Genomic DNA, 18,804 nt, shown 5'->3' with positions numbered 1-18,804 from the left:
AAAAGATATATCCCTCTGATTCTTTCTGTATGGCATTGTATTGTAACTATATTGTCTGCCCTCATATTGTAAAGCGCAAACTGTTGGCACTATATAAATCCTGTATCATAATAACATACTAACAACAATAATAATAATATAACCCCAAAGCTAGGGAAATCCCCACTTAGTGGACACGAGCACACAAGTCCTTAATAGAAGATTTCCACTCTTATCAAAGTTCCATTTTGGAATTTCTCACACTGGTGAGAGTGGTCACCAAGACAAACAGAGAGGGAAAATCTCCCCAGTGGGGACACAGACCTCAATAAAGCGTTTCTTATTCCGCCCTATTTCATTCAAAAATATAGTATAACATTTTTGTCACTTTGACCAGTTCCAGGCCAGCCGCCGCAGTTTCACTGCGGCAGGTTGGCCCGGCTGCATGAAATCACGTAACTATACGTTCTGCGTGCGGCTGGTGCTGCCGGCCGCGACATTCGGATTCGATCCAGAACTGATCAATCTCCAGGGTCAGGCCAATGAAATCTGGCCTGGACCTGGTGATCGGTCCTGGCGAATGAGATCCTTCCCCTGTCATGTAACTGTAAACACTGACAGGGGAAGTGATGTCATCTCTCCTCGTGTCGGTCTTTTCCATTCCAGACCGAGAGGAGAGAGCATCTAAAAGTGAGTTGCACAACACTACACTGACACCAGGTCACGTAGGCACATAATTCACCCCCCGATCACCCCCCAGTTAACCCCTTCACCACCTGTCACGGTGTCACCCAGTACAGCAATCAGATTTTTTTTTTTTATCACTGTACTGGTGTCATTAGTGACAAAAATCAGTGTTAGGGTAACTAGTCTTAGGCCCAGATAGGTCTAGTGACCCCCCCAAAGCCCCCAATAAAGGTTTAACCCCTTGATCACCCCCTGTCACCTGTGATCACAGTATGAGTGTCACAGGTGAAGCAGTTTAGCTAGTTTATTTTTCATAGCATCAGGGCACCCGCCGTATTTTACCCAATAAAGGTTTAACCAACTGATCACCCGGCAGGTGATCAGCTGGTGAAAATATTTTTTCATGTAAACAAAAAGTGTCAGAAAGGGCTTTGTCTTCAAGTGGTTAGAAGAGTGGGTGATGTGTGGCATAAGCTTCTAAATGTTGTGCATAAAATGCCAGGACAGTTCAAGACCCCCCAAATTACCCCATTTTGGAAAGTAGACACCCCAAGCTATTTGCTGATAGGCATGTTGAGTCCATGGAATATTTTATATTTTGTCACAAGTGTCGTGAAAATTACAGTTTTTTTGTTTTTTTTTGCACAAAGTTATCACTAAATGATATATTGTTCAAACATGGCATGGTTATATGTGGAATTACACCCCAAAGTGCATTCTGCTGCTTCTCCTGAGTACGGGGATACCTCATATGTGAGACTTTTTGGGAACCTAGCCGCGTACAGGACCCTGAAAACCAATCACCGTCTTCAGGATTTCTAAGGGTGTAAATTTTTGATTTCACTCCTCACTACCTATCACAGTTTTGAAGGCCATAAAATGCCAAGATGGCACAAACCCCCCCCAAATGACCCAATTTTGGAAAGTAGGCACCCCAAGCTATTTGATGAGAGGCATGTTGAGTCCATGGAATATTTAATATTTTGCCACAAGTTGCGGGAAAATGAATTTTTTTTTTGCACAAAGTTGTCACTAAATGATCTATTGCTCAAACATGCCATGGGCATATGTGAAATTAAAATCCAAAATACATTCTGCTGCTTCTCCTGAGTATGGGGATACCACATGTGTGGGACTTTTTTGTAGCCTAGCCGTGTAGGGGGCCCCGAAAACCAATCACCGCCTTCAGGCTTTCTAAGGGCGTAAAATGGTGATTTCACTACCTCACTGCCTATCACAGTTTAGGAGGCCATGAAATGTCAAGATAGCACAACCCCCCCCCCCAAATGCACAGTTAGCACTATGCAGAATTCAGAATGCAGACATCATGGTAGAAGGTCACACATTGAAGCTCCTGGAGGAGTGGGTAGCAGGTAATTGTATATATACGTAAATATATATATGAAGATGCCCAGTGGGAGGGGCAAAACACGTCCAGCAGGGATGAGTTAGTGACGTCATATCCGGTAATTGGAATGCATGCTGCCGCGGCGATTGCGGTCCATTCATATGTTTGAATTTTCCACTTTCTTGTAAGTGCAATTGCATTTAAAATTTTTAATAAAGTAAAAAGTATTATCCTATGAAAACCTTTCTTTTTATTGGATAACACACTACAACTATGCTGAGAGCCCTACAAACAAAGGAGAAGGAAGGAGTCACAGTCATCCATTTTGCCAGAGGATACAAACCATGCTTGCTTGAATCATACTGTTGGTGAGTGGGGATTTTAGGAGGGGAGCACGGAGTGGCATCTTGGATTATCACAGGACAAGATCATCAATACTGGCACTTTGTTTGCGCTGATGAACTATTTAATGCACTGGCACTTTATATTTAGATGTGTATAATCGAGCACATGCAATTTATTATATAAAAGCAGTGCTAAATTTATTTTTGTTTATATATACACACTGTATACACACTATATTACCAAAATTATTGGGACACCTGCCTTTACACCACATGAACTTTAATGACATCCCAGTCTTAGTCTGTGGGGTTCAATATTGAGTTGGCCCTCCCTTTGCAGCTATAACAGCTTCAACTCTTCTGGGAAGGATGTCCAGAAGGTTTAGGAGTGTGTCTATGGGAATGTTTGACCATTCTTCCAGAAGTGCATTTGAGAGGTCAGGTACTGATGTGGACAAGAAGGCCTGGCTCGCAGTCTCCGCTCTAATTCACCCCAAAGGTGTTCTATTGGGTTGAGGTCAGTTCCTCCAGCCCATACTCACTCATCCATGTCTTTATGGACCTTGCTTTGTGCACTGATCCAAATCATTTGGTGAAGGGGGGGATTATGGTGTGGGGCTGTTTCTCAGGGGTTGGGCTTGGCCCCTTAGTTCCAATGAATGGAACTCTTAAGCCGTCAGCATACCAAGACATTTTGGATAATTTCATGCTCCCGATGAGTATGTGAGGGTTAACGGCGCAAAAATGACTTTTAAAATTAAACAAAACGATATTACTTTGGTTGCTGCAGTCAAAAAAAAATCACCAATATGAGTGATAAAATAAATACTAAAAGTGCTGTTGGCTGCGCCACCCTACTATTTTACATGAGTTCACCACTAATTTGCTCAAATCTAATATCTAAACAAAATTCTATGAGACATTTACATGTGCAAACTTAAAGTGCAATGTGCCAAATGCCAAAATACCATATAATTCATATGATCAAAAATTAAATAACTAATTAAATATATAATTAAATATATATATATAAATAAATATAAGACTATAATGACCAAACCGTTGCTGTGTGCAAATATACTAAAAACGTGCTCTGTGGACTGTCCTTTATGGATAAGTGATTCTTGTGCGTTTCAAATTAATCATCCATTTTTCCTTGTGACTCTTCCACCATATAAAGTGACTATTCCACCATCTGTGCCAGCCACTCACCAGATACTGGTAAATATGCGCCTTGGGTTCATTAGAAGGGATAACCACTCCACCTGTACTGTTCTCCTTGCTGACCCCAATTTCTATAGGCAAACCATATCCATCCTCATAGAAAATAAATAGCGATCATTGCTTCCTGATGATGCAATTGACGTTGCAAAACGCGTAGAGGCTGCTGGGAAATTTATCACGTCGTTACGAAACTTCCGGCCAGGTGAGAGCGAGGCGCGGAACTCAGATTGGGAAAAAATGAGGCTTGCAGCGCACGCCGGCCTGGATATCACACACGAGATTTCTTCACCCATTAACAACTGCTGGAACAGCTTGGTGACGGCTCATGGGCACCCCAAAAATGTGAGTGCACAGTCTTTTACATAACTTGTATTGAATAAATATATATTGCATACTGCGCAATGATCGCTATTTATTTTCTATGAGGATAGATATGGTTTGCCTATAGAAATTGGGGTCAGCAAGGAGAACAGTACAGGTGGAGTGGTTATCCCTTCTAATGAACCCAAGGCGCATATTTACCAGTATCTGGTGAGTGGCTGGCACAGATGGTGGAATAGTCACTTTATATGGTGGAAGAGTCACAAGGAAAAATGGATGATTAATTTGAAACGCACAAGAATCACTTATCCATAAAGGACAGTCCACAGAGTACGTTTTTAGTATATTTGCACACAGCAACAGTTTGGTCATTGTAGTTTTATATATATTTATATATATATTTAATTATATATTTAATTAGTTATTTAATTTTTGATCATATGAATTATATGGTATTTTGGCATTTGGCACATTGCACTTTAAGTTTGCACATGTAAATGTCTCATAGAATTTTGTTTAGATATTAGATTTGAGCAAATTAGTGGTGAACTCATGTAAAATAGTAGGGTGGCGCAGCCAACAGCACTTTTAGTAATTTCATGCTCCCAACTTTGTGGGAACAGTTTGGGGATGGCCCCTTAATGTTCTAACATGACTGTGCACCCGTGCACAAAGCAAGGTCCATAAAGACATGGATGAGCGAGTTTGGGGTGGAGGAACTTGACTGGCCTGCACAGAGTCCTGACCTCAACCTGATAAAACACCTTTGGGATGAATTAGAGTGGAGACTGCGAGCCAGGCCTTCTCATCCAACATCAGTGCCTGACCTCACAAATGTGCTTCTGGAAGAATGGTCAAACATTCCCATTGACACACTCCTAAACCTTCTGGACAGCTTTCCCAGAAGAGTTAAAGCTGTTATAGCTGCAAAAGGTGGGCCAACTCAATATTGAATCCTATGGACTAAGACTGGGTTGTCATTAAAGTTCATGTGCGTATAAAGGTAGGCGTCCCAATACTTTTGACAATATAGTATATTCCTGTATCAACAAAATTCAGCAGTATGCAATTCATCCACATAGGCAAGATGTTCAGATATAGACAAAGCAAACTATCCCAGGTGCCCAACAATAAATATAAAGGTGAACAAAAAAAAGGGAGAGTACTATTAGAACACAAACTAGTAGTATAGAGATATAATGATAAAACTATCAAAAGATAACCAATGTATTAAGATACGGTTTAAATACGGTATATCAGAGGTAGTCCCGATGCTTAATCAACAATCAGCTGAACCTAACACTAATGAAGCCTTCAGGCATCATTTACACTTGCAGTTGGGGTGTGGTAAAACATGCAATTGAAGCGTGTTTTTACTGCCCTCCAACTGAACGCCCTTATGCTGCAAAGGCAGAAGAGAGGGTGTACATAAGCATTGTAGTGTGGCAACAATTATGGCTTTAAGCGTAGCAATTTTTTTATGTAGCACCCTTGTCCTAAACAGGGCTGCTAGTAAATTTAGTTGTACTAGGTGGTAGATAGCCTGGCTAATTTGTAGTCTATTGATCAAATGGGTTTCTCCTAAGCCTGGTTTACTGTGATTTTTCCCTTTTGTCATTAGGTGGCACTGTTGCCTTTGGCATCAGTGTTATGAATTACAGTGGATTCTGGTTATGAGTGCATATACTTCTCTCAGCCAATAAGCTGGAGTTTCTTTGGGCCGCGGAGGATGCAGGGAGAAGGTATTTATTCATAGAAGGTCAGGTAATTGGGGTTCTTTCCACCCGGGCAGCGGCCTGGGTGGGTGTGTGTGGAGCAGCAATAGAGGAGTAGGCCTGAGGCCTAACCACCTGTAAAGGTCTCAGCCCGAGGGTAGCCTGATCATTGCCGGGAGGCATGGGAGAAGAAGTTGCCAGAGGGTCAACCACTCTTGTTGCCGGAGGCAAGTGTAAAGGGATAGCATTTTGAAGGCATACCAGAGGAGACTCTTCATCAGCCGGGGACTGTGAAGTGGCTGGAAAAGCTTCAGGAGAGAACACGTCCAAGAAGTACAGCGAGTAGCTGCGGGTAAAGCTTGAGGAATACAGCGGGTAGCTGTGAGTGGAGCTTATTGCTGTAGGAGACAGCAGTTTCTACAAAATACAGATTGCTGCATGCAGCTTAAAGGGCCCTTTTCTGTATTGCTGTCTGCGTAGTTTTATTTTTGTCTAAGAAGTCTGCCTATTTTCTATTGCATTTGCCGAAGGGTGTCCTGTGCCCCACCCCTCTCTCCCACAGTTCCTGTTAAAAGAAATAAAATCTCTGTTCATTTTTAAAAGTGGCTTTCCCCCTTCCACTACATCCACCATGCCTAGCAACCTGCACCCTGAGGAGGAATGTCCTCCCTGACTCTGGCGGTCACCACCAGCCCTCTGGAGGTCGGGGAGAGTGCTACATTAAAATTTTTAAATCAATAATTAATAATATTAATTTATTAATAAATGTTTAAAAAAATTGCTATACTATAAGCCATATTACTCTGCCCTCTTTTTCTGTGTCTTTTTAATAGCTGCCTGTATCTATTATCTAACTACAACAAACAACTATTAGCTATGCTAAACACTACCTCCTCAGGTTTACCACATGTAAACGCCAAGCAGACCCCAACAAGGCAATTCTGTTTTTATAAGGAACCATACATGCAAGAAACATCTCTACATAAGAAGATATTGTTGGTTTACGTTTTCATTGTCTTGGTATTTCGATGCTTTAGCCAACAGCTTAATTACGTCACCAGTAGAGGTCACCATTTAGGCAAAGTCAGAAACATTCAATTTGTTTAATGTATAATGACACCAAAAGCTTGGAACCAGAAATTTCCATCTACAGTGAAGTAATAAAGACCTGGAACAGTGCTTCACGTATCTTAAAATGTGGCTGACGTTCCAAACAAGTTCACTACTTTAAATATGTGTAAGGAACTCACCGATAGTGTAGCCCCTTTTCAGCTCTCCCCTCCTAGGGTGACGTTTCTGAGTGTTCGCAGTGTTGTTCTGCTCTTCTTCACTGATGGTTCTGGAAGTAGATAGCGATTTACTCGCTTGCGATGGCAGTGCATCCGTCAAAGGATTATATGAGGGTGAACTAATGTCCACAGACTGTGACTTCTTCTTCAGCCTAAAGAACAAACACAGAAAGATAATCTAAGCGTCCTTGTTTTATTAAGTTACCTAGAAAGTAAAGACACATGGCAATTTTACATTATCTGCAGGTATTCTAATACAGATGAATGATTATGCGCTCATTTAGTACAGGTATTTATATAGCAAAGACAATTTACCAAGAACCTTACATATATTATATTACCAAAAGTATTGGAAAGCCTGCCTTTTCACGCAGATAAACTTTAATGGCATGGCCCCAAACTCACTTATTCATGTCTTTATGGACCTTCCTTTGTGCACTGGTCATGTTGGACCAGGAAGGGGTCATCCCCAAACTGTTCCCACAAATTTGGGAGCATGAGATTGTCCAAAATGTCTTGGTATGCTGACGCCTTAAGAGTTCCCTTCACTGGAACTAAGGGGCCAAGCCCAAACCCTTAAAAAACAACCCCACACCATAATCCCCCCTCCACCAAAGGATTTGGACCAGTGCACAAAGTAATGTCAATAAAGACATGGATGTGCGAGTTTGGGGTGGAGGAACTTGATTGGGCTGCACAGAGTCTTGACTTCAAACCGATAGAACATCTTTGGAAAGAACTAGAGCTGAGACTGCCAGCCAGGCATTCTCGTCCAAATGCGCTTCGCTACTGGCTAGTATTCCAGCGTTCCTGTTTTTTTTCACTCAGCTAAAGTGACCCCTGAGGTGATGGAGAGTGGCAGGAAAGGGCAAAACAAGGAGGCAGGTGCCTGACGTCCTCCTTATCAACCGATTACATCATCAGTTGTTAGGATGCAGGCGACTGGCCCTCACTCAGTGTCCAAGGTTGTAATCTATACAATAAAAAATTGTGGTTTGTGTAACAAAAAGGCAGGTTTGATCCACCTGCTGTCTTGTTTTTTGCAATTTTTAGGCATTTTGCCAAGGCACCCCTGAGGAATCCAGAAAGCACCTCAGGGTCCCCGGACATCCTGGTTGAAAAAGACTGCCTTAAAGTTCATGTGCGTGTAAAGGCAGGCATATACTTTTGGTAATATATTGTATAAGCTGATCACTGTGCTACTTCTCCTTTTACGGTACAATCATAGGCTAAAGCTGATTAAGGACCACCTGGGCTCAGAGATATGATGGATATCAGGCTGAGGACACCTAGCAGCAGAAAAAAGCACTGCAGAAAAAATCTCTGCACTAGAGGTAAATATTGCAGCAAAAGCTGGTTTTGTAATCTTTCCTTTTTAATGGGTTATTCGTTTTTTCTTGTTATTTTTGGCTGGAGTTCCATTTTAATCTGTTCCTTGACACTTAGGGGTGTATTTCTATAAAAATTGCACAGCAATTTGTCCTCTGAAAGGTCATGCACATTTGTTCTGTACAAATAATGGCAAAAGTGAATGTTACTAAGCTATTTTTCTCTTCAGGTCAGGTGTTCTTCATTCATAAAAAAAGCATGAATCAGGAAAATACCATAATATGGCCACTAGATGGAGCTGATGATCATAGGAAATAAATACTTATTTACTATCACTGCTATCTCCATCTAGTGGCCAGAATGTGGTATTTTCCTGATTCACACTATTTTTAAACCATAAACCTCATTTAAGTGACCCTTTATACCTCACCACTGAAAAAATAACAGTATCCATATTCCTCACCTTCTCTAAATGTCAGTTACCTTGCTAAATGGCACAAGCACTGTTAAAACTGAAATGTAAACACTCTAGCATGACTGTGGGGACTCCATGAGACCTCACATTTCTATATTTCTATTATATTCCCCTTGTGCATCCTTCTGAGATCCTTCATCTCAATCTCCTAGTTAATTCTGTTTTCAAGTGTACATACCAGAAGAGGCGGGAGATGTGCAGCCTCTTTTTTCCAAGCAGCTGAGAGGCAGCATCTGGCTCCTGACAAAATGTACAATATTAATTTGGCTGGATGTCTCTGGAAATTTGATTAATTTGATTACATTCTGTCAATATGGCATGATAATTGATGATGACTGAACTGTGCAGAATGGACCGGTTTAGCAGGGGAAACTGTTATTAAGATACTTAAGATAAACACTTAGCTTTAGGATAGGCTGGAGGCTTCCAGTTATTCCAGATTGCACGTGTTTTGAAATGCAGATTGCTTTTATATGCTGGTGTTCCCCAAGGAAACATAAGGAAAAGTTAACTTTAAGATTGGAAATTGATTTTCCTGTAGACCTTATGTAAGTTTATATGCTTGTATAGAATGTACAGAATACACCATTCAATTCAAAGTGAATGCTTCCACTGTATAGTAGGCACCAAAGGATACTTGATCCTACCTCCACCTTATCCCCCTGCCACTAGGATCTGTCGCTGGAGCTTCTGATATTCCTATGCAAATGTTGATTTACTCAGAAAGTCAGCACAAGGCTGAACAAGCTCCTTCATTAAAGTGTCAGTGCTTAGGTTTAGTTTTGGCCAACCAGGTGCCTAGCTTTCCACTATATACTAGGCACCATAGGGTACTTGAGCCTACCTCTACCTTATCCCCCTACTACAAGGAACTGCCATTGGAGTTTCAAAAACCCCTATGTAGGTGTTGACTTACTCAGAAAATCAGCACTTCCACAAGGTCGAACAAGCTCCTTCATTCAAGTGTCAGTGCTTGGGTCTAGTTTTGGCCACCCAGGCGCCTAGCTTTCCACGATATAGTAGGAAACGTAGGATACCTGATCCTACCTCTACCTTATCCCATGCTACAAGGATCTGTTGGAGCTTCTTAAACTCATATATAGGTACAGTTAGGTCCACATATATTTGGACACAGGCATAATTTTTTTTCAGGTATTTACCAAAACATATTCAAGCTATAGTTATACAGTGGGGACAGAAAGTATTCAGACCCCCTTAAATTTTTCACTCTTTGTTATATTGCAGCCATTTGTTAAAATCATTTAAGTTCATTTTTTTCCTCATTAATGTACACACAGCACCCCATATTGATAGAAAAACACAGAATTGTTGACATTTTTGTATAAATATCACATGGTCCTAAGTATTCAGACCCTTTGCTCAGTATTTAGTAGAAGCGCCCTTTTGATCTAATACAGCCATGAGTGTTTTTGGGAAAGATGGAACAAGTTTTTCACACCTTTTTTAAGGGATCAAAAGTAATTGGACAATTGAATCAAAAGCTGTTTCATGGCCAGGTGTGGATTACTCCTTTGTTTTTTCTTCATCAATTAACCAGTTGCCGACCGCCGCACGACGATGTACGTCGACAGAGCGGCACGGGCAGGAAAAAGGGCTTACATGTACGTCCTTGCCTGCCCGCGGGTGGGGGGTCCGATCGGACCCCCCCCCCGGTGCCTGCGGCGGTCGGCAAATCTCCCCCGGCGATCGGTGGTGAGGGGGAGGCTATCCATTCGTGGCCCCCCCCTCGCGATCGCTCCCAGCCAATGGGATCATTTCCCTGCCTCTGTATTGTACACAGAGGCAGAGAAAATGATGTCATCTCTCCTCGGCTCGGTATTTTCCGTTCCGGGCCGAGGAGAGAAGACTGTAATGTGAGTGCACCAACACACACACACACAGTAGAACATGCCAGGCACACAAAACACCCCGATCCCCCCCCCGATCCCCCCCCAATCACCCCCCCCATCACAAACTGACACCAAGTCAGTTTGTGACAGTTACAGTGTCAGGGCAGTGAGTGTTAGGCCCCCTTTAGGTCTAGGATACCCCCCTAACCCCCCCTAATAAAGTTTTAACCCCTTGATCACCCCCCGTCACCAGTGTCGCTAAGCGATCATTTTTCTGATCGCAGTATTAGCGTCGCTGGTGACGCTAGTTAGGGACGTAAATATTTAGGTTCGCCGTCAGCGTTTTATAGCGACAGGGACCCCCATATACTACCTAATAAATGTTTTAACCCCTTGATTGCCCCCTAGTTAACCCTTTCACCACTGATCACCGTATAACCGTTACGGGTGACGCTGGTTAGTTCGTTTATTTTTTATAGTGTCAGGGCACCCGCCGTTTATTACCGAAAAAAGGTTTAGCCCCCTGATCGCCCGGCGGTGATATGCGTCGCCCCAGGCAGCGTCAGATTAGTGCCAGTACCGCTAACACCCACGCACGCAGCATACGCCTCCCTTAGTGGTATAGTATCTGAACGGATCAATATCTGATCCGATCAGATCTATACTAGCGTCCCCAGCAGTTTAGGGTTCCCAAAAACGCAGTGTTAGCGGGATCAGCCCAGATACCTGCTAGCACCTGCGTTTTGCCCCTCCGCCCGGCCCAGCCCAGCCCACCCAAGTGCAGTATCGATCGATCACTGTCACTTACAAAACACTAAACACATAACTGCAGCGTTCGCAGAGTCAGGCCTGATCCCTGCGATCGCTAACAGTTTTTTTGGTAGCGTTTTGGTGAACTGGCAAGCACCAGCCCCAGGCAGCGTCAGGTTAGTGCCAGTAGCGCTAACACCCACGCACGCACCGTACACCTCCCTTAGTGGTATAGTATCTGAACTGATCAATATCTGATCTGATCCGATCAGATCTATACTGGCGTCCCCAGCAGTTTAGGGTTCCCAAAAACGCAGTGTTAGTGGGATCAGCCCAGATACCTGCTAGCACCTGCGTTTTGCCCCTCCACCCGGCCCAGCCCAGTCCACCCAAGTGCAGTATCGATCGATCACTGTCACTTACAAAACACTAAACGCATAACTGCAGCGTTCGCAGAGTCAGGCCTGATCCCTGCGATCGTTAACAGTTTTTTTGGTAGCGTTTTAGTGAACTGGCAAGCGCCAGCGGCCTAGTACACCCCGGTCGTAGTCAAACCAGCACTGCAGTAACACTTGGTGACGTGGCGAGTCCCATAAGTGCAGTTCAAGCTGGTGAGGTGGCAAGCACAAATAGTGTCCCGCTGCCACCAAAAAGGAAGACAAACACAGGCCCGTCGTGCCCATAATGCCCTTCCTGCTGCATTCGCCAATCCTAATTGGGAACCCACCACTTCTGCAGCGCCCGTACTTCCCCCATTCACATCCCCAACCAAATGCAGTCGGCTGCATGAGAGGCATTTTTATGTCCTCCCAAGTACCCCTACCCAACGAACCCCCCCAAAAAAGATGTTGTGTCTGCAGCAAGCGCAGATATAGGCGTGACACCCGCTATTATTGTCCCTCCTGTCAATCCTGGTCTTTGCATTGGTGAATGTTTTGAACGCTACCATTCACTAGTTGAGTATTAGCGTAGGGTACAGCATTGCACAGACTAGGCACACTTTCACAGGGTCTCCCAAGATGCCATCGCATTTTGAGAGACCCGAACCTGGAACCGGTTACAGTTATAAAAGTTACAGTTACAAAAAAAGTGTAAAAAAAAAAAAAAAACACAAACAAAAATATAAAATAAAAAATAATAGTTGTCGTTTTATTGTTCTCTCTCTATTCTCTCTCTCTATTGTTCTGCTCTTTTTACTGTATTCTATTCTGCAATGTTTTATTGTTATTATGTTTTATCATGTTTGCTTTTCAGGTAAGCAATTTTTTATACTTTACCGTTTACTGTGCTTTATTGTTAACCATTTTTTTGTCTTCAGGTACACCATTCATGACTTTCAGTGGTTATACCAGAATGATGCTTGCAGGTTTAGGTATCATCTTAGTATCATTCTTTTCAGCCAGCGGTCGGCTTTCACGTAAAAGCAATCCTAGCGGCTAATTAGCCTCTAGACTGCTTTTACAAGCAGTGGGAGAGAATGCCCCCCCCCCACCGTCTTCTGTGTTTTTCTCTGGCTCTCCTGTCTCAACAGGGAACCTGAGAATGCAGCCGGTGATTCAGCCAGCTGACCATAGAGCTGATCAGAGACCAGAGTGGCTCCAAACATCTCTATGGCCTAAGAAACCGGAAGCTACGAGCATTTTATGACTTAGATTTTGCCGGATGTAAATAGCGCCATTGGGAAATTGGGGAAGCATTTTATCACACCGATCTTGGTGTGGTCAGATGCTTTGAGGGCAGAGGAGAAATCTAGGGTCTAATAGACCCCAATTTTTTCAAAAAAGAGTACCTGTCACTACCTATTGCTATCATAGGGGATATTTACATTCCCTGAGATAACAATAAAAATGATTAAAAAAAAAAAAATGAAAGGAACAGTTTTAAAATAAGATAAAAAAGCAAAAAAATAATAAAGAAAAAAAAAAAAAAAAAGCACCCCTGTCCCCCCTGCTCTCGCGCTAAGGTGAACGCAAGCGTCGGTCTGGCGTCAAATGTAAACAGCAATTGCACCATGCATGTGAGGTATCACCGCGACGGTCAGATCGAGGGCAGTAATTTTAGCAGTAGACCTCCTCTGTAAATCTAAAGTGGTAACCTGTAAAGGCTTTTAAAGGCTTTTAAAAATGTATTTATTTTGTTGCCACTGCACGTTTGTGCGCAATTGTAAAGCATGTCATGTTTGGTATCCATGTACTCGGCCTAAGATCATCTTTTTTATTTCATCAAACATTTGGGCAATATAGTGTGTTTTAGTGCATTAAAATGTAAAAAAGTGTGTTTTTCCCCCAAAAAATGCGTTTGAAAAATCGCTGCGCAAATACTGTGTGAAAAAAAAAAATGAAACACCCACCATTTTAATCTGTAGGGCATTTGCTTTAAAAAATATATAATGTTTGGGGGTTCAAAGTAATTTTCTTGCAAAAAAAAATAATTTTTTCATGTAATCAAAAAGTGTCAGAAAGGGCTTTGTCTTCAAGTGGTTAGAAGAGTGGGTGATGTGTGACATAAGCTTCTAAATGTTGTGCATAAAATGCCAGGACAGTTCAAACCCCCCCCAAATGACCCCATTTTGGAAAGTAGACACCCCAAGCTATTTGCTGAGAGGCATGTCGAGTCCATGGAATATTTTATATTGTGACACAAGTTGCGGGAAAGAGACACATTTTTTTTTTTTATGCACAAAGTTGTCACTAAATGATATATTGCTCAAACATGCCATGGGAATATGTGAAATTACACCCCAAAATACATTCTGTTGCTTCTCCTGAGTACGGAGATACCACATGTGTGAGACTTTTTGGGAGCCTAGCCGCGTACGGGACCCCGAAAACCAAGCACCGCCTTCAGGCTTTCTAAGGGCGTAAATTTTTGATTTCACTCTTCACTGCCTATCACAGTCTCGGAGGCCATGGAATGCCCAGGTGGCACAAACCCCCCCCCAAATGACCCCATTTTGGAAAGTAGACACCCAAAGCTATTTGCTGAGCGGTATAGTGAGTATTTTGCAGACCTCACTTTTTGTCACAAAGTTTTGAAAATTAAAAAAAGAAAAAAAAAATTTTTTTTTTGTCTTTCTTCATTTTCAAAAACAAATGAGAGCTGCAAAATACTCACCATGCCTCTCAGCAAATAGCTTGGGGTGTCTACTTTCCAAAATGGGGTCATTTGGGGGGGTTTGTGCCACCTGGGCATTCCATGACCTCCGAAACTGTGATAGGCAGTGAAGAGTGAAATCAAAAATGTACACCTTAGAAATCCTGAAGGCGGTGATTGGTTTTCGGGGCCCCATACGCGGCTAGGCTCCTAAAAAGTCCCACACATGTGGTATCCCCGTACTCAAGAGAAGCAGCAGAATGTATTTTGGGGTGCAATTCCACATATGCCCATGACCTGTGTGAGCAATATATCATTTAGTGACAACTTTGTGCAAAAAAAAAAATAAAAATAAATAAATTGTCACTTTCCCGCAACTTGTGTCAAAATATAAAATATTCCATGGACTCAACATGCCTCTCAGCAAATAGCTTGGGGTGTCTACTTTCCAAAATGGGGTCATTTGGGGGGGGGGTTTGTGCCATCTGGGCATTTTATGGCCTTCAAAACTGTGATAGGTAGTGAGGAGTAAAATCAAAAATGTACGCCCTTAGAAATCCTGAAGGCAGTGATTGGTTTTCGGGGCCCCGTATGCGGCTAGGCTCCCAAAAAGTCCCACACATGTGGTATCCCCATACTCAGGAGAAGCAGCTAAATGTATTTTGGGGTGCAATTCCACATAGGCCCATGGCCTGTGTGAGCAATATATCATTTAGTGACAACTTTTTGTAATTTTTTTTTTTTTTTTGTCATTATTCAATCACTTGGGACAAAAAAAATGAATATTCAATGGGCTCAACATGCCTCTCAGCAATTTCCTTGGGTGTCTACTTTCCAAAATGGGGTCATTTGTGGGGGTTTTGTACTGCCCTGCCATTTTAGCACCTCAAGAAACGACATAGGCAGTCATAAATAAAGGCTGTGTAAATTCCAGAAAATGTACCCTAGTTTGTAGGCGCTATAACTTTTGCGCAAACCAATAAATATACACTTATTGACATTTTTTTTACCAAAGACATGTTGGCAAATACATTTTGGCCTAAATGTATGACTAAAATTGAGTTTATTGGATTTTTTTTAGAACAAAAAGTAGAAAATATCATTTTTTTTTCAAAATTTTCAGTCTTTTTCCGTGTATAGCGCAAAAAATAAAAACGGCAGAGGTGATCAAATACCATCAAAAGAAAGCTCTATTTGTGGGAAGAAAAGGGCGCAAATTTAGTTTGGGTACAGCATTGCATGACCGCGCAATTAGCAGTTAAAGCGACGCAGTGCCAAATTGGAAAAAGTGCTCTGGTCAGGAAGGGGGTAAATCCTTCCGGGGCTGAAGTGGTTAAGCAGGTAAAAGGAGTTGATTCTAAGTGGGGTATTTGCATTTGGAATTTATTGCTGTGAACCTACACCATGCGTTTAAAGGAGATGTCCATGCAAGTGAAACAAGCCAGCTATTTTTAGTGCCGCTTTACAGTCATTTTAGCAGCACTATTCGCCCGCTAGCGGGGCGGTTTTAACCCCCGTTAGCAGCCGAAAAAGTGTTAAAACTCTGCAGCGGCGCTTTGCCGGTGAGTTTGCGGCGCTGCCCCATTGTTTTCAATGGGAAGGGGCGGTTTAGGAGGGGTGAATACACCGCTCCTATAACGCTGCAAAGATGCGGCTTGCAGGACTTTTTTGACCATCCTGCAAGCGCACCGTTCCAGTGTGAAAGCCCGCACACAGGAGAGGCGCTATACAGGCGCTATTTTTAGCGATGTAGCGCCTGTAAAGCGCCTCAGTGTGAAAGTAGCCTAAGTGTTACTTTGATTGGCTCTGACTATCTGGGTATGAGTCAATGTACTTTATTGGTATTGAATGTTTGTAACTGAGGATGACATCTCAATAAACTTGTTTCTTGATTAAAAAAAAAAAAATCAGGCAAACATTGTTTTTCTGTATTCTCCTTGTTAAGCCTTATTCTTTCCAGAGAAATACCTTCCGGATTTATCACCAGTTTCCCTGCAGAAATATCACTTACAGTTCTTTTTTCTACATTCTCTAAAGCATCTCTCTCCAGACTTTATACGTGACTGGTAATACCTACCAGAGCATTTGCTGGGCTGTGGAATAATAAGACAACATTATTCAAAATGGCAGCAGTCAGACAAGATTTATGTGGGTTCTAAAAGCATGAGATTTATGCGGTGGTGAGACTTTTATGGGAATAAATGTGATTAGAGGCCCGCTTTGTCTGTGATAAAGGAATGTGGGAGGCTGGAGCTTGTTCACCTTTCATTTTTCAAGTAAAAAAAAATACTCATTGATGTCTATGTGAAAGGAGTATTGCCGTCAGATTTATGTCCCTCGTAAATCAAAGGTTTGTTTTAAACAAGAGTAGAACATCTAAATCAACCAAAATTAATGTAAATGTGTACTTGTGTTTTACATAGTGAAGTATTTATGGAAAAAGTTGAAGTGGACCTATCATATATATTTTTTCCCATTGTAAGCGTATGCTTGTAAGTAATGTGTAAGTGTAAGGCATCGTTTTCACGGGAGTACTATAGCGTATGCCTGTGTGAGGGCTCTGTTTGCCCACACGGGGATGCACAGGTGTTACGTAAATCCTTGTGCAGGCAGTTCTATTCATTTCAATTGGGAGGCAGCGGCTGCATGGACACATCTGCCGCTCTGAATTTGATAGCCGTGTGGGTCTGGGTGCACGGCCCCGAACTTACACTGTCTGGGTATGAGGCCACGTGTCCATGTGGCTGCTGCAACCCAATTGATATGAATGGGGCTGACTGCACTTAGATTCATGGAAGGCCTGTGCATCCCTGTGTGAGCAAACATGGCCTTCTCATAGAAATATATACTATGCTAATGTGAACAAGGCCTAATACTTCCAGACATTTATTACCTCTTGAAGAGATCACAATACTCTCCCTGACAATGCTTTTAACAATGCCTTGACAATGCCCCACCCTTTCACTCCCTCCTCACAGGATTTGATTGACAACAGCAGGAGCCAATGTGTCCTATGAGAAGAGGAAGAGAGGAGAGCACCGCTGCGGATGGGCATGGCACTGGATCGGGTAAGTGTTTAGAGAGGTGAGGGTGGCCATACAAATAAGAGAATATTTTTTACCTTAAGGTAGAACTATGGACTAAACTTTGTTTATATTTTTGGACAGAGTAAGGGAGGGTTATAACCTGTCAGATTTTTTTTTTACCATCTGTGTCCCATTGCAGAGATTTCCTTTCACTTTTTGTCCCATAGACAAGCAGAAAGTGATTGGGAAAACCCTACAAATTAAGGGAATTCCTTGGGGAACCCCAGGTCACCAGAACTAGTGTCCTCATTGGAAGATTTCCCCTTGATTATTTTTCTGGGGACAACCCAAAATTTAGCATTTTCTTTTATTTATACCTTCAATGATAATGGTAAACAGGACCAATAGAGAGGCTTAATCTCCCTAATCGGGGGCACAGACAGCAATAAGTACTGACAGGTGTTCTAGACCCTCTCCTCTCTATTGAAAAAACCGCCTAACGCACATATACGGCGGCAGAATGGCACGGGCAGGCAGAATCACGTACCCGTACGTGATCTGCCTCCCGCGGGCGGGGGGTCCGATCGGCCAAGCCCCCCCCCCGGTGCCAGCGGCGGTCGGCATTTGACTGGGAGCGTCGGGAGGCGAGGGGGAGACCATCCGATCGTGGCCCCCCCCTCGCGATCGCTCCCAGCCAATCGGAATCCTCCCCTGCCTGTGTGTAGTTTCACACAGTCAGAGGATGTGATGTCATCTCTCCTCGGCTTGGCAGTTTCCGTCCCAGCGCCGAGGAGAGAAGACATGTGAGTGCACAACACACACACACAGTAGAACATGCCAGGCATACTTTACACCCCTGATCCCCCCCCGATCGCCCCCCGATCCCCCCCCAATCACCCCCCCCTGTCACAAACTGACAGCAAGCAGTATTTTTTTTTTTTTTTTTCTGATTACTGCATGGTGTCAGTTTGTGACAATTACAGTGTTAGGGCAGTGAGTATTACCCCCCTTTAGGTCTAGGATACCCCCCTAACCCCCCCTAATAAAGTTTTAACCCCTTGATCACCCCCTGTCACCAGTGTCACTAAGCGATCATTTTTCTGATCGCTGTATTAGTGTCGCTGGTGACGCTAGTTAGGGAGGTAAATATTTAGGTTCGCCGTCAGCGTTTTATAGCGACAGGGACCCCCATATACTATCTAATAAATGTTTTAACCCCTTGATTGCCCCCTAGTTAACCCTTTCACCACTGATCACCGTATAACCGTTACGGGTGACGCTGGTTAGTTCGTTTATTTTTTATAGTGTCAGGGCACCCGCCGTTTATTACCGAATAAAGGTTTAGCCCCCTGATCGCCCGGCGGTGATATGCGT

General features: G+C 42.9%; 1 protein-coding gene across 2 annotated transcripts in view; it reads right to left on the bottom strand.

The window, feature by feature from the left end:
* OXR1 (oxidation resistance 1) overlaps positions 1–18,804 on the bottom strand; it is an 830,701-nt gene that overhangs the window by 380,290 nt on the left and 431,607 nt on the right. For both annotated transcript variants that reach the window (XM_073632143.1, XM_073632145.1), the window contains exon 3: positions 6,869–7,059. In XM_073632143.1, coding sequence (XP_073488244.1) covers positions 6,869–7,059 — 191 coding nt within the window. The remainder of the gene's footprint in view (positions 1–6,868; positions 7,060–18,804) is intronic.

This window comes from Aquarana catesbeiana, linkage group LG05, assembly GCF_042186555.1.
Source record: "Aquarana catesbeiana isolate 2022-GZ linkage group LG05, ASM4218655v1, whole genome shotgun sequence".
Lineage (NCBI taxonomy): Eukaryota > Metazoa > Chordata > Amphibia > Anura > Ranidae > Aquarana > Aquarana catesbeiana.
The sequence above is the reverse complement of the archived record's forward strand: the minus strand, read 5'-3'. Positions and strand labels throughout refer to the sequence as shown.